Source organism: Cebus imitator, unplaced genomic scaffold (genome assembly GCF_001604975.1).
Source record: "Cebus imitator isolate Cc_AM_T3 unplaced genomic scaffold, Cebus_imitator-1.0 Scaffold537, whole genome shotgun sequence".
NCBI classification, from domain to species: Eukaryota; Metazoa; Chordata; class Mammalia; order Primates; family Cebidae; genus Cebus; species Cebus imitator.
In genome coordinates this window covers 152,297-165,030 of record NW_016107852.1, presented here as the reverse complement: position 1 = coordinate 165,030, position 12,734 = coordinate 152,297, and the positions used below count along the sequence as shown (strand labels likewise).

General features: G+C 35.9%; 1 protein-coding gene across 1 annotated transcript in view; it reads right to left on the bottom strand.

The window, feature by feature from the left end:
* The window catches only part of CCNI (cyclin I), a 33,418-nt gene that overhangs the window by 5,816 nt on the left and 14,868 nt on the right, over positions 1-12,734 (bottom strand). The window contains exons 2-5 of the mRNA XM_017514787.1: positions 6,258-6,386; positions 4,286-4,360; positions 4,001-4,141; positions 3,218-3,448 (exon numbers count right to left, since the gene is read on the bottom strand). Of these exons, the coding sequence (XP_017370276.1) occupies positions 3,218-3,448; positions 4,001-4,141; positions 4,286-4,360; positions 6,258-6,386 (576 nt within the window). The remainder of the gene's footprint in view (positions 1-3,217; positions 3,449-4,000; positions 4,142-4,285; positions 4,361-6,257; positions 6,387-12,734) is intronic.

Sequence of the window (12,734 nt, the reverse complement as noted above, 5' to 3'; positions counted from 1 at the left end):
GGATGGTCTCGATCTCTTGACCTCGTGATCCACCCGCCTCGGCCTCCCAAAGTGCTGGGATTACAGGCTTGAGCCACCGCGCCCGGCCTTCTTATTGCCATCTTTATGTCTGTGTGTACCCCATGTTTAGCTCCCACTTCTAAGTGAGAATGTGTGATATTTGGTTTCCTCTTCCTGTGTTAATTCACTTAGGATAATGGCCTCCAGCTGCATCCATGTTGCCGCAAAGGACATGATTTTGTTGTTTTATGGCTGTACCTACTTTAGTTTTAAACTAGGGCATGTTCTTTGACTACTGCCTAGCTAGGAAAAACAAAGACCACCACTCTAGGCAAAGTTAACAGCCTGAGTCTATCAGGGTGGGCCGCATCAGAAAGAGGAGGACGTGAGCGCAACCACACAACAGAACATGGGTAGAAGAAGGGTAAGGAGAGAAAGACGTTTGCCATCCCAGAATGGTGATCAACAGGTGGCGCAAGAGCTTAAGGGAGTGTAGCTGTGGGAGGTTAAGAGGGACAAAAGAAGTTTGCCTTTCAAACCTGGGAACACTCACCATACTTTGTCTCAAAGAGGGGGCTCAGGCAGAACTAGCGATAGTGGCCTGCACACAGCACGGTATGTCTGTGATAGACTCTCCTCAAACCAAGACACTGGGAATCATGTCACAAATATTTTGGCATGATCTCATCAATCTGATGCAAGTTTCCTATACTAAAACCAGAAAACTAGGAAGAGTATCTGATATTGTGGCCTTGTCATGGTCTAATCACAAAGACCTAAGCCCTGGTATTCTTACCCGAACACAGGAAACTTAGCCAAAACAGAAATGAGTCCTAAAGAACTAGGAGCCATCCATGTTTAGACCACATTGGTCAGTGTTAGAACAGAACTGCAAGAACAAGTCCCAAAGTCTCTACCAAGATTTATGACTTTTCTTTTGTTCACTGTCTTCCTCACCGCAACTTAAATACTACATGAGGCAAATCTCTTTTTAAAAAAAAAATTCACTATTTCCAATGTGTAAACAAAGATTTCTCAATAAATGTTTTTGGAATATAACTATTAACATAGGTATATGAGAGGATTGGAATAGTGGTTTTCAAATTACGTCCAAACACTACCTAAATAATATAATCTAAACCTACACTACATATGTAAATCTCCAGCTATGGAAGGGAAAAGGCCATGTTGAGTGGCACTCTGCCCTTAAACACAAGTATAGCTCTACTATTCTATTCTATATTCTGGAATTTGTGTGTGTACAAGATTTTCTTGGGGGAAGGAGGACTGGGAAAGGGTTCCACTTTTAAAACCAATTATGAAAACCACTGAACTAGAATTTTTAAGGTTTGTGTGGTATCAAAAAAAAGCGCTGGTTCTTTTAAATCACTACTAAGTGGCTCTACGCAGTCTCTAAGAAAGTCTCCAGTTCCCTACACTGGAGCTATAAAGAAGCTGAATAATTTCTCCAAAGATTCTGTCAAATCCCAGGTCTGTAATTCTCCTTCAGCTAAGGAGAAAAAAAAAGTTTCAGTGCCTATATTCTTCCTCTAGCACCAGAAAACTTACTAAGGAGAATCAGGAGGTTTTCCAGTGTTTTTCACTAGGAGAACATGATCTGAAAGCTACAGAATACACATGCTTTTTACAACATTATTATTTATGCTTCAAAATCTGTCCTCTGACACTAACACTTTCTATAGCAATCTTTTCTGTACTATCCTGAGAATAAGCACAGAGAACAAGTCAGAAGGCATTAAGAGAGATGCATTTGTTCCAATAAAAATAATGTAATATAGGAGGTTTTCTATTAACCCTATTCCTCTACTTCACAGTCTAATGTGAGTGATTAATATTCAACTTTTCTTTCTAACACTCCATGGTGGGCAAAGTAAATTTTCTGTGTCATTCATTTAAATGGGGTTTATCATAATTTCTAAAAATTCTCACTAAATAGGAACTACCTCCTAGGATTTATTCTCATTATAGCATTTAATTATTTCAATCTAAGACAATTAAAAGATATCCCTTGAAAATGTAAAGCAGCCTGTGTTATACCACATAGACAGATCTCTAGCTAACATGCTGCTCTGATCATCAACCTTTTTTATGAAAAGACTGGGCCCTCCTCTGCTCAAAAACTAGAGCCTAAAATTCTTGGAAGCACTCACATCTTTAAAAAAAAATTTTTTTTTTGCCTGCTTCATTTTCTTCAGACATACTTCTTAAAATATTTGCTGTAAGATCAATTATAACTTTCTTTTAAAAAAATTCAACTATTATGTTTTTCTAATATTCTGAATTTTTAGCTCAATAACTGTAGTTCTTTGCTACAATTAGTTTATTGTAAAATGTTAGGCTTAGAATTTAACAATCTTCTAAGTAAAGTCCAATAAAACAAATCAGAATAACTACTGTTAAATAAGAATAAATAGCCATACAAAGGGAAAGTAGGTTCATGAGTCTTTTATGGACTCAGCTGGCAGGAAAATGGTTTGCAACAGATCTAAACTTGGTAAGTTCTATTTGGTGACATGAATAGAACCAGTAAGCCTTCTCCCAAAGTAGTTGCTAACATACAGCAATATCACCAACTTTCCATTTGAATGAGAATTTTCTCCACTGAACCTTTATATTTTACTTAGGTGGTTGATATGATCAACCTATACATTTTATAACGATCTGTACATACAAGTTACAAACTAATCTCAGGTAATAACAGAACTGCCAGGGCAAAACCTCTTTCAGAAAAGTAGCTTCTACCTGCCACCAGTCTGGTATAAATATTTCACTTACTAGCCAACAATAAATCATTCGCTTGTAGCAACTTATTCCAATTTTTGTTTTTGACATCTGTTATAAAATAAGTGAAGTGAAGAAGTATTATAGTAAAACCTACAGATGTAGCTAGGAAGTTTCTTTACACAAAACTAAAGGACAATATGGTATTAACAATCTTAGTAACATTTTAGAATTCTTAAAGATAAATAATCTAAGAGAAATGGTGAAAAGGAATCTTAAAAATACTATCTAAATTCTATAAGGAAAACACAGAACATCTAGCCTGTAAATTTAAAATGTATACTTTACTCTTGTCTACTCTTAGGAATGGTTTGCCATTACAACATTAGAAATGTCTTTTAGTTTGGTAAATCTATGTATTCCAATAATAGAAAAACTTTAAAAAAACACAACTTAATTAGACTAACACACCTACCTGTGCTTTCTGAAGTAGTTCAATTGTAAGAGAAAGCCAATCAGGAATGAGTTTCTCCATTTCCAGACTAACCATGGCCAGAGCAAGCATGGATCCTTTGAATTGCAGAAGTTGGTTGCAGGCCATACAGTGAAGTAGTTGCTTGGTAAGGACTGCCAAATGTTGAGATGGGCTCAATTTGGGCAAACTGAAAAGTAACTGAGGCCTAGTTGACACTGCAATGGCATGGAACTGAAAATCACAAGAACATCATTTTAACTTTATTTAATTATCTAGGAAATTACATATAAAAATGGATGCAACTTATTCAATTTGTTTTTGTTTCTGTTTTTTTGAGACAGAGTCTCACTGTCCCCCAGGCTGGAGTGCAGTAGCATGATCTCCCAGATTCAAGTGATTCCTCCTGCCTCAGCCTCCTGAGTAGCTGGGATTACAGGTGCCTGCCACCACACCCAGCTAATTTTTGTATTTTTAGAAGAGACAGGGTTTCACCATGTGAGACAGGCTGGTCTCAAACTCCTGACCTCAAGTGATCTGCCCACCCTGGCCTATCAAAGTGCTGTGATTACAGGTGTGAACCACCATGCCCACCCTAACCTATTTCTAAGTTTTCTATTTAAGCTTCAGTGATATGACATATATACTAATTTGTAATATTTCCTTGAATATCAATAATTTTTTTTCCTAAAAATCAGTACTAAATAAATGAGTAGCAATCTATTCTTTAAGTTACTGAAGACTACATACTCAAATAAGAAACTAAAAGACTTCGGGTATATTTACAATATGAAGAAAATCCAATGGTGTGGCTGTGTGAAGATCCCAATTCAACTTATCCAGAATAATTCTCTCCATTCTCAAAATTTCAGATGAGGAACATCCACAGAAACTGTCTCTTGCCAATACTTTCAGTACTGGAATTCTCTATCCAAAGCAAAGGGGAACAGGGACAGGGAGAAAAGGACAGAAAGAAACTCATTTTCAATTTTTGTTTTGGCAAACAAGAAGCAAGTTAATAAATGGAGAGAAATTTTCACCAAAGAAACATATCTTGAAAGGAATTTTTACCTCATCTTCCTCAACAGTCTTGGCAGCAAGGAAAAAACAGCTGATGGCAATACAACTCAAGTATTTTGGATGAGCCTAAAATTTTGAAGAGGGAAAAATCAGCTTTAGTGATTTTTCAAAAACGGTTTATTACCTCTTTACAACTGTTTTAAAAACTTGTATACACACAATGCTATGGAATTCAATTAATGTGACTGCCACTCATCATTGCTTTTCAGATCAGAGGTAACTTTTTTTTAAGAGCAGGAAAAAAAGTTTATTAAAAAGCTTTAGAGAAGTAAAATGAAAGAAAGGAAAGTACACTAAGATCAAGTGCATCCAGAGCTAACTTTTAACATTATAATCCTAGCCGTATGATATTCTACAAAAATAACATCCATTCCATTGCTCAAAATTCAATCAAAGCCAATTAACCAAAGGTCATTTCTATCCGGCAGAAAAAGCTTGATTTGCAAGTTTTTAAATAAATATTCCCAAAATTAAAAAATATATTTTGTGTGTATATAAACATTTTTTAAAGCTAATTGTCTGCAATCTGGAATATCTGAAAAATGCCTACTTTTATCTCAGCAACAAGTCCATACCACTTATCCCTCCCTCTCTACCACATCTAACCTACCTTTCACAGATAATTCCACAGAAAGGTAAGTTTAAGGTTAGTGTCCTTCCTTGGACAGTGTATTTTTCAAAAATTATTAGTGAACATACATTGTTGTAGTTTCTATCATGAGATTCTTACATTAAACATTTTAAACAAAGTTGGAGAAATTTCTGGAACAATTAGAGAATTTTGCCAAATATCTCATTTTTTTTCATATTTCTTATTTATTGGGTCCTATCATGTTTAGTAAGTCTCTTAAGAGTATAAGTTTGAAACTGAGCGGCTATTCAGGCTTACACTCCATAATTCTTTGGCTTCTATTTTGTATACCTAATAAAGCATTTAACTGACAGTTCCCCCAGTTTACATATTCTTATGCATACTAATGCCTACAGTTTAAATACTTTGCTACTCTTTCATGCCTTGCCATTAAATAAATGCTAATTTTCTGCTTTAAATATGTTGAGGGCCTACTACGACTAACTTGACACAACCAATGACATAGCAATGGGGACAATATAAAACCTAATTATTTGTATGCTGCCATTCAACAAAAATATACTGAAGTTGTTTCATGACATTTTGTTATATTTCAAAGCATGCCCATAGAAAGCACTTAATACTTTTCAGAAAGCCAAACAGTATGGATATTCAATAAGTAGTGACAAAGAAAAACGTGCAATAATAGGCTTATACTTTTCTAGTCTGATTTCTTGTCAACCTCTAGTACACCAATATGTTAGAAAATGATTAAATATTCTGCTGATGCTATATGGTTTGTACTAAAATCAAGAGATAAAAGCTTTCATAGGCTAAAAAAGTGAATACTTGTAACAAAAAGAAAAGTACAGAATACAATTAGAAACACTTCCAGAAACACTTCTGCTATTTAAACAATAGCAGAAGGCTGGGTGAGGTGTGGCTCACACCTGTAATCCTAGCACTTTGGGAGGCCAAGATGGGCCGATGACTTGAGGTCAGGAGTTTGAGACCAGCCTTGCCAACATGGCAAAACCTCGTCACTACTAAACATACAAAAATTAGCTGGGCATGGTGGCACATGCCTGCAGTCCCAACTACTTGGGAGGCTGAGGCACAAAAATAACTTGAACCTGGGAGACAGAGGTTGCAGCGGGCCAAGATTGTACCACTACACTTCGGCCTGGGCAACAGAGTGAAACTGTCTCAAAAAATAAAAAATAAAATAAACAATAGCAGAAGACACCACCATGTCATCTTATGGGTACATACATCATTCTCCAGAAGAGTTTTCCAATTCTTTCCACCTTACAGAATGTTTACTAATAGGCTCTGGTTTAGCATAACTACACGCAAATGAGGTTATGTATATGTTTATCTTAAAACACTTACCTTTACAGTAGCTAAAAACCTGTCCAAAAGACTGCTAGCCAGAGCAAATGTTTCTGGGTAAAGGTTGAATTGGTACTTGAGTTTGGCCAGCCATTGAATTACTTCATCTCTCTGGGATGGAGAAACATTCTGAAGGGAACAATTTTAAACACAGAAGACAATGTTTGAGCTATTATCAAGAGTATGTTTAGAATTCTCTCTCATAAAAGGTTAGGAAATACTACAAAATACGTTTTAAAATGTTAAGGTTATTGAAAAGCTATCAGACTTAAGATAGATGAATATGAAACTTTATGTAAAGTTTCCACATTTAATATCCATATTCAATATTCTCCTACTCTTTATTAAAATTTTCACTATGTCATCTCACCAAATATCCACAGTTTAATTAAATTTAGGTATTCAGAGAATATAACATTTTTAAAGTTTAAGTAACATTATTATTAACTGATAGTAATTCTGGAATTTTTTCCCAACTCTTAAGATTAAGAAAATATAGTGTATTTCTCTCACAGCAAATAGTCATTAACTTATCTTAGGAAATATAAATGAACTATAAAAGAATAACAACCCATTTAAAAAACTAAAATCAGTAATAATAAATGAAAGATACCAGGGACAAAAGATGAATTATATATTTAGAGATGATGAAAAATATTGAAAAGGAAATTAACCTGAAGTAAATTACTATTTCAAAAGATTTCCACAAACACAAAACATTACTGTTGTATTGTTGCCATAAGCCTATTGAGTAGAGGCTTAATTTTTAGCAGGGACACACTTTAAAGCAATAGTGATTAGAAAACTTTTACTCTTGAATTTTGGAGTCACCATTAAAAATACAAAACCGGTTGCTTATGTTGGGAACATTCAGTATTCTCCTTATAGCTATTTCAAACTGTAGTTTCAAACAGTTTGAAATAGCTATAAGGAGAATATTCAAATAATATGTAGGAAAATTAAAACAACAATAATGTTTTGTGTTTATGGAAATCTTTCAAAATAGTAATCTACTTCAGGTTAATTTCCTGTTCAATATTTTTTCATCATCTCTAAATGTATAATTCATCTGTTGTCCCTGGTATCTTTCATTTATTACTATTGATTTCAGTTATTTAAATGGGCTATCATTCTGTAATCAGAGTCCATTTATATTTCCTAAGTTAATCATAGTAAGCCTACAATGGTATGGAACACTAGATGTTATTCCCCGGATATACCTGTAATTTTGCATGTAGGCTACTTTAAGATCTACTTCTGGACTAGGGGTCCATAAAAATCCCTAAGAACCAAGTAAAAGCAGTCATAAGACTTCTGGATGAACAGATAAGCATTCAAGAGAAATTAAATTCCTATCAAGATGAGCTTTTAGCTAAAATACCACAACAAATAAGGAAAAGTAATGTTAAGTAAGCCAGCCAAACACATCAACAAGGAAATAAATTCCCAGGAGAGGTAGCTGATGTTATAATCTGATGAAAGTGGTGAGGCTTTTAGGGAGATAAAAGGAACAATGGTTTATAGTAGCTATGAAAATAAGAACACCATTAACTCCAACCTTCAGGTAGAGATACAATGTGGGGTAAGGGAGAAAAAAAAAAATCCCTGAATGACAGATTACATTAAATGGTGTTTGGCATTAAACAATAACAGAAACATATAATTGTAAGAAGAATCACAAAACATACAAAAAAAAAAAAAAAGAGAATACAGTTATAACTAAATGATGTAACTTATGTAAAGCACATATATAGAATGCAAATAGCACTCAAATATTAGTTCTCCTTTCCCATCTCTAAACTACCAATTCTCTAATGTCAGAAAAACAAATCTGCAAAATGTTATGTATGAATAATTATTTTAAACACTGTAACAATTAGTCATGAAAGAGATCATGACAGTATCTGTGAACTTCAATATTCCATACATATATACACACACTTTTTGAGACAGGATCTTGCTCTGTCACCCAGGCTGGAATACAATGGCATAATCATGGTACACTGCAGCCTCGACCTCCCAGGCCCAAATGATCCTCCCACCTCAGCACCCCAAGTAGCTAGGACCATAGGAACGTGCTACCATGCTCAGTAATTTTTTTTTTTTGAGACCGAGTCTTGCTCTGTCACCCAGGCTGGAGTGCAGTGGCTCCATCTCAGCTCACTGCAACCTCCATCTCCTGGGTTCAAGCAATTCTCTCTGCCTCAGCCTCCCAAGTAGCTGGAATTATAGGATTGTGCCACGCCTGGTTAATCACTTACTTTTAGTAGAGAAGGGGTTTTACCATGTTGGCCAGGCTGGTCCAAACTCCTGACCTCAAGTGATCCACCTGCCTCAGCTTCCCAAAGTGCTGGGATTACAGTTGTGAGCCATATGCCCTGCCTAATTTTACTTTTTGTAGAGACGAGGTCTCCCTATGTTACCCAGGCTAGTCTTGAACTCCCAGGCTCAAGCAATCCTCCCGACTTGGCATCCCAAAGTGTTGGGATTACAGGTGTGAGCCACTGTGTTTGGCCCATATACCATATACTAAAATTTAACAATAGGGCCAAGAAAAGCATTCCTGCATGGCCAACTTTATCATCATTAGCCAAAACTAGTAACAATTTTTTTTTAAACCCAAAAGATAGTTTAAGAAGACTCAATTTAACTAAAGTAATACTGAGTCTAACGTCACTTTTTCAAATCAATTCAAACATGTACTGAATAGTAATATTATCATGACAGCATTACAAAAAGTTCTATGCCTAAGTAATTCATTTCACTCCTCTTTCTCTAAAATAAAGAATGAGAGAAAGAGAAAGAGAGAAAGCCCAAAACAGTATTTCCTGATTTCATCAGATGAACTGTCTTTTTTTCTCATATGGACAGCTCAAATAGGATTAGGATTCAGTAGTTGAACAAATAATCCTAAAGAAAATTTATAATGGATTGATTCAACATGGTAAAATATAGACTGCTATTAATATATATTCTGTATATTTATTATATGCCATATGCTGCTAGTCTCTTCCTTATAATACACACCATCCTCACCTTTAAACTCTAAAAGGCTTACCATTACCTAAAAGATTAATTACAATTCCCCAGCATGGCATACAAATCTATGACTTCCCTCTCTAACCTCAGATATCCTTTATCACTTTGTCTTAAACTTCATGCTGTAAGAATAGTAACTTCTATTTATGATTCTTCTTTGCCCCTGCTATGCTATTTTACATCACTGCTCCTTTGTTCATATTGTTCCTTCTGACTAGAACACACTCCTTTCTCTATCTCACCTGCCTTATTATGTATCAAGATCTTGAAAGCTATTTTGATGTTACTTCCCACCAGATACTTTTCCTGGTAATTCAAGTTGGGCTAAGTACCTTCCTATGCTCCCACAGCATCTCATTGCACCTGTTACTGTTATGTTCAACATTTTTTAAAAAATTAAATTTCTGGACATGACCCACATCTGTAATCCCAGTACTTTAGGAGGCCAAGGTGGGAAAATTGCTTGAGCCCAGGAGTTTGAAACCAGCCCAGGTAACATAGTGAGGCTTTATCTCCGCAAATAAAAAAATTAGCCAGGCGTGGCGGTGCATGCCTGTGATATCAGCTGCTTGGGAGGCTGAGGTGGCACAATCACTTGAGCCTGGGAAAGAGAGGCTGCAGTGAACTGTGATAGAGCCACTGCACCCCAGCCTGGGTAACACAGCGAGACCCTGTTTCAGAAAAAAAAAATTAAATTTCTGTTTTTGGCTTTAATAAAGTAGGAAGCAGCAAACCTAAACTCCAGTTGAGAATGACTAGGAAAGCTGTTTTTAAGATTCCTTAGAGTTATAAAATTCTATTGAAAATCATCTGTATATAAACAATTTGTGGCAGCGTTTTATCTTTGTAAATCAAAAGCACTTTGGCAAAATAAATTGAGAACAACTGACAGTATGTGCCACTTTGACCAGTTTCCACTTTTTCCCCAAAATTCATGTAACAAAATTATCATGAACTTGAAAGTACTAGAAATTTTCTGCAAGTGCCAAGAACACAGTAAGGTACCTGAATGAATCATAAAGAAATGATAATCACCATTCACTTAAATGCTTACTGTGAGTCTATTATATGCAAGTAAACAAAAATGACACAACCATACCCCTCAAGGAAACTCACAATCAAATAATCAGAAAATTATAATACTTTGTGCTACGGTAAGGGAAGCAGAGTGTGGCAGAAACACATAGATGGTGATTGATAGGTGTATAATATTCTTTCATGACCATGCTGTCCTAAATTGGGGGACGGGGGATGCAAATTAAACAAGAGACTGACTTTAAAATACAGTTTAGTTGAGGCAGCGGAAGTCAGAAGAAAACTGGAGGAAAAGGCATAAGAGAAAGCTTAAAAATATTTTATTTTTACATTTTCACCAACACTTCAAATAAAATTAGAAAAGTTACAGCAACAGTAGAAAGGGAGGTTAAAAAAAAAATGCCAGTCCCTAGAAGAAAATAAAAGAATTAGAATTAGAATAGAGAAATGTCCCTGGGGGTTACTCTGGTAAACAACTCAAGCCTCTATAGCCCTTTATCTCATTCTGTATTTACCCCAAAACTCAAGCCCCTATAGCCCTTACCCCATTCCTATCTTTTCTCCTAACCCCACCACACCTGGGCCACCCCAAGTTACAGTGAGCCAAGATTGTGCCATTGCACTCTAGCCTGGGCAACAGGAGAAAAACTCCTTCTAAAAAAAAACAAACAAACAAAAAAGAAAGAAATAGGTCAGATTATGTGGTAATATAGCAATATACTACAATCTAGGTAGACTATCACCTTCAAAGACCATGTTGTAAAAATATATTATTGTTGGTTACATGCTGACTCAAAGAGATAGCAGGAGGAGGAAAAGAATGGTCCTCCAAGCAGCTATAAAAAAGCTTTGAGGCTCAGTGGAATGTGACAACATAAGGGCAGGAATTTATTTTCTCCTGTTGTATCTCCAATGCTTAGAATAGTGCCTAGAATATAGCAGATACTCAAAAGACATTTGCTAAATGATTTGAATTCCCAATTAATCTAAAAATCACACATGCACACAAAAATATGAGACAACAACAACAAAAAAAAGAGGACTGCCTTAGGAAAAGGTTCAAATTATAACTCTGTCTCCTGGGTTCAAGCAATTCTCATGCCTCAGCCTTAGCTGGGATCACAGGCATGAGCCACCACAACAGCTAATTGTTATATTTTTAGTAGGGACGGTATTTTGCCATGTTTATCATGGCTGGTCTTGAATGCCTGACCTCAGGTGATCTGCCTACCTCAGCCTCCCAAAGTGCTGGGATTATAGGCATAAGCCACCATGCCCAGCCCAAATTATAATTCTACTACTTATTAGCTAAAGTCTTGAGCAAACTGGGACTACTGCCTACTTTTTGAAAGGATTACATGAGATATTAAATGAGATATCATATATATAAACACTCCTCATTCAGGCTAACTAATCAGTTTGCATAATGACAAGTAACAATAAATGAAGAATGTATTTCTTTAGTTTGTGGGAAAGAATAAGTAGGAAAAATCAGAATTAAATTTAAAAAGACATATACCCTTTAAAAACCAATGAGCAAAGGATAACCTAAAACAACACAGGAGGAATTTACATATTTGCCATTCATTCACTCATGCATATTAAAGAACATCTGACCACTATTCTATTTCCCAAGCACCATGTTAAGATACTAAAAAGATGTGTAAGATATTTGAAAAAACTCTGAAAGTTTTTTCAGAGTGAATAAACTTCACAGTGAACAATAACTATATATGACATAAAATTTCTAAAGGAAAAACTACATAGCCAACAGTAGTTAGCAGGCCAGCTGGCTATCTTCTAAAAAGCTTCCAACATTGGTATTACCTTAATAGTTCACTTGAACTCGTTACCACTATTGACCAGAGTAGTTTTTTGTTGACTAAAGACAATGGTATGAAGGTGTTCAGCCTCTGTGGCTAACTATAAACTATATATCTAAAGAAGGCTTCCCACTGTTAGTATATATTATGAGGAAATAGAACAAACTGATCTTCCTAAAGCTGTAACTCAGATAACAAAACAGGTCAACAAAAACAAAAACAGTTAACTTCTGTTTCAAAAAGAAAAGGCCACAGTAGAAACAGGATTTTTTAAAAAAGAGGAGGCCGGAAATCGTGGCTCATGCCTGTAATCCGAGTACTGTGGGACGTCAAGGCTGGTGGGTTGCTTGAGCTCAGGACTTCCAGACCAGGCTGGGCAACATGGTGAAACCCCATCTCTACCAAAAATACAAAAAATTAGCCAAGCATGGTAGCATGTGCCTGCATTCCCAGCTACTCGGGAGGCTTAGGTGAGAGGACCGCTTAAGCCCATGAGGCAGGCGGGGGCTGCAGTGAGCTGAGATCATGCCACTGCACTCCAAGCTGGATGACAGAGTGAGACCTTATAGCATTAAAAAAA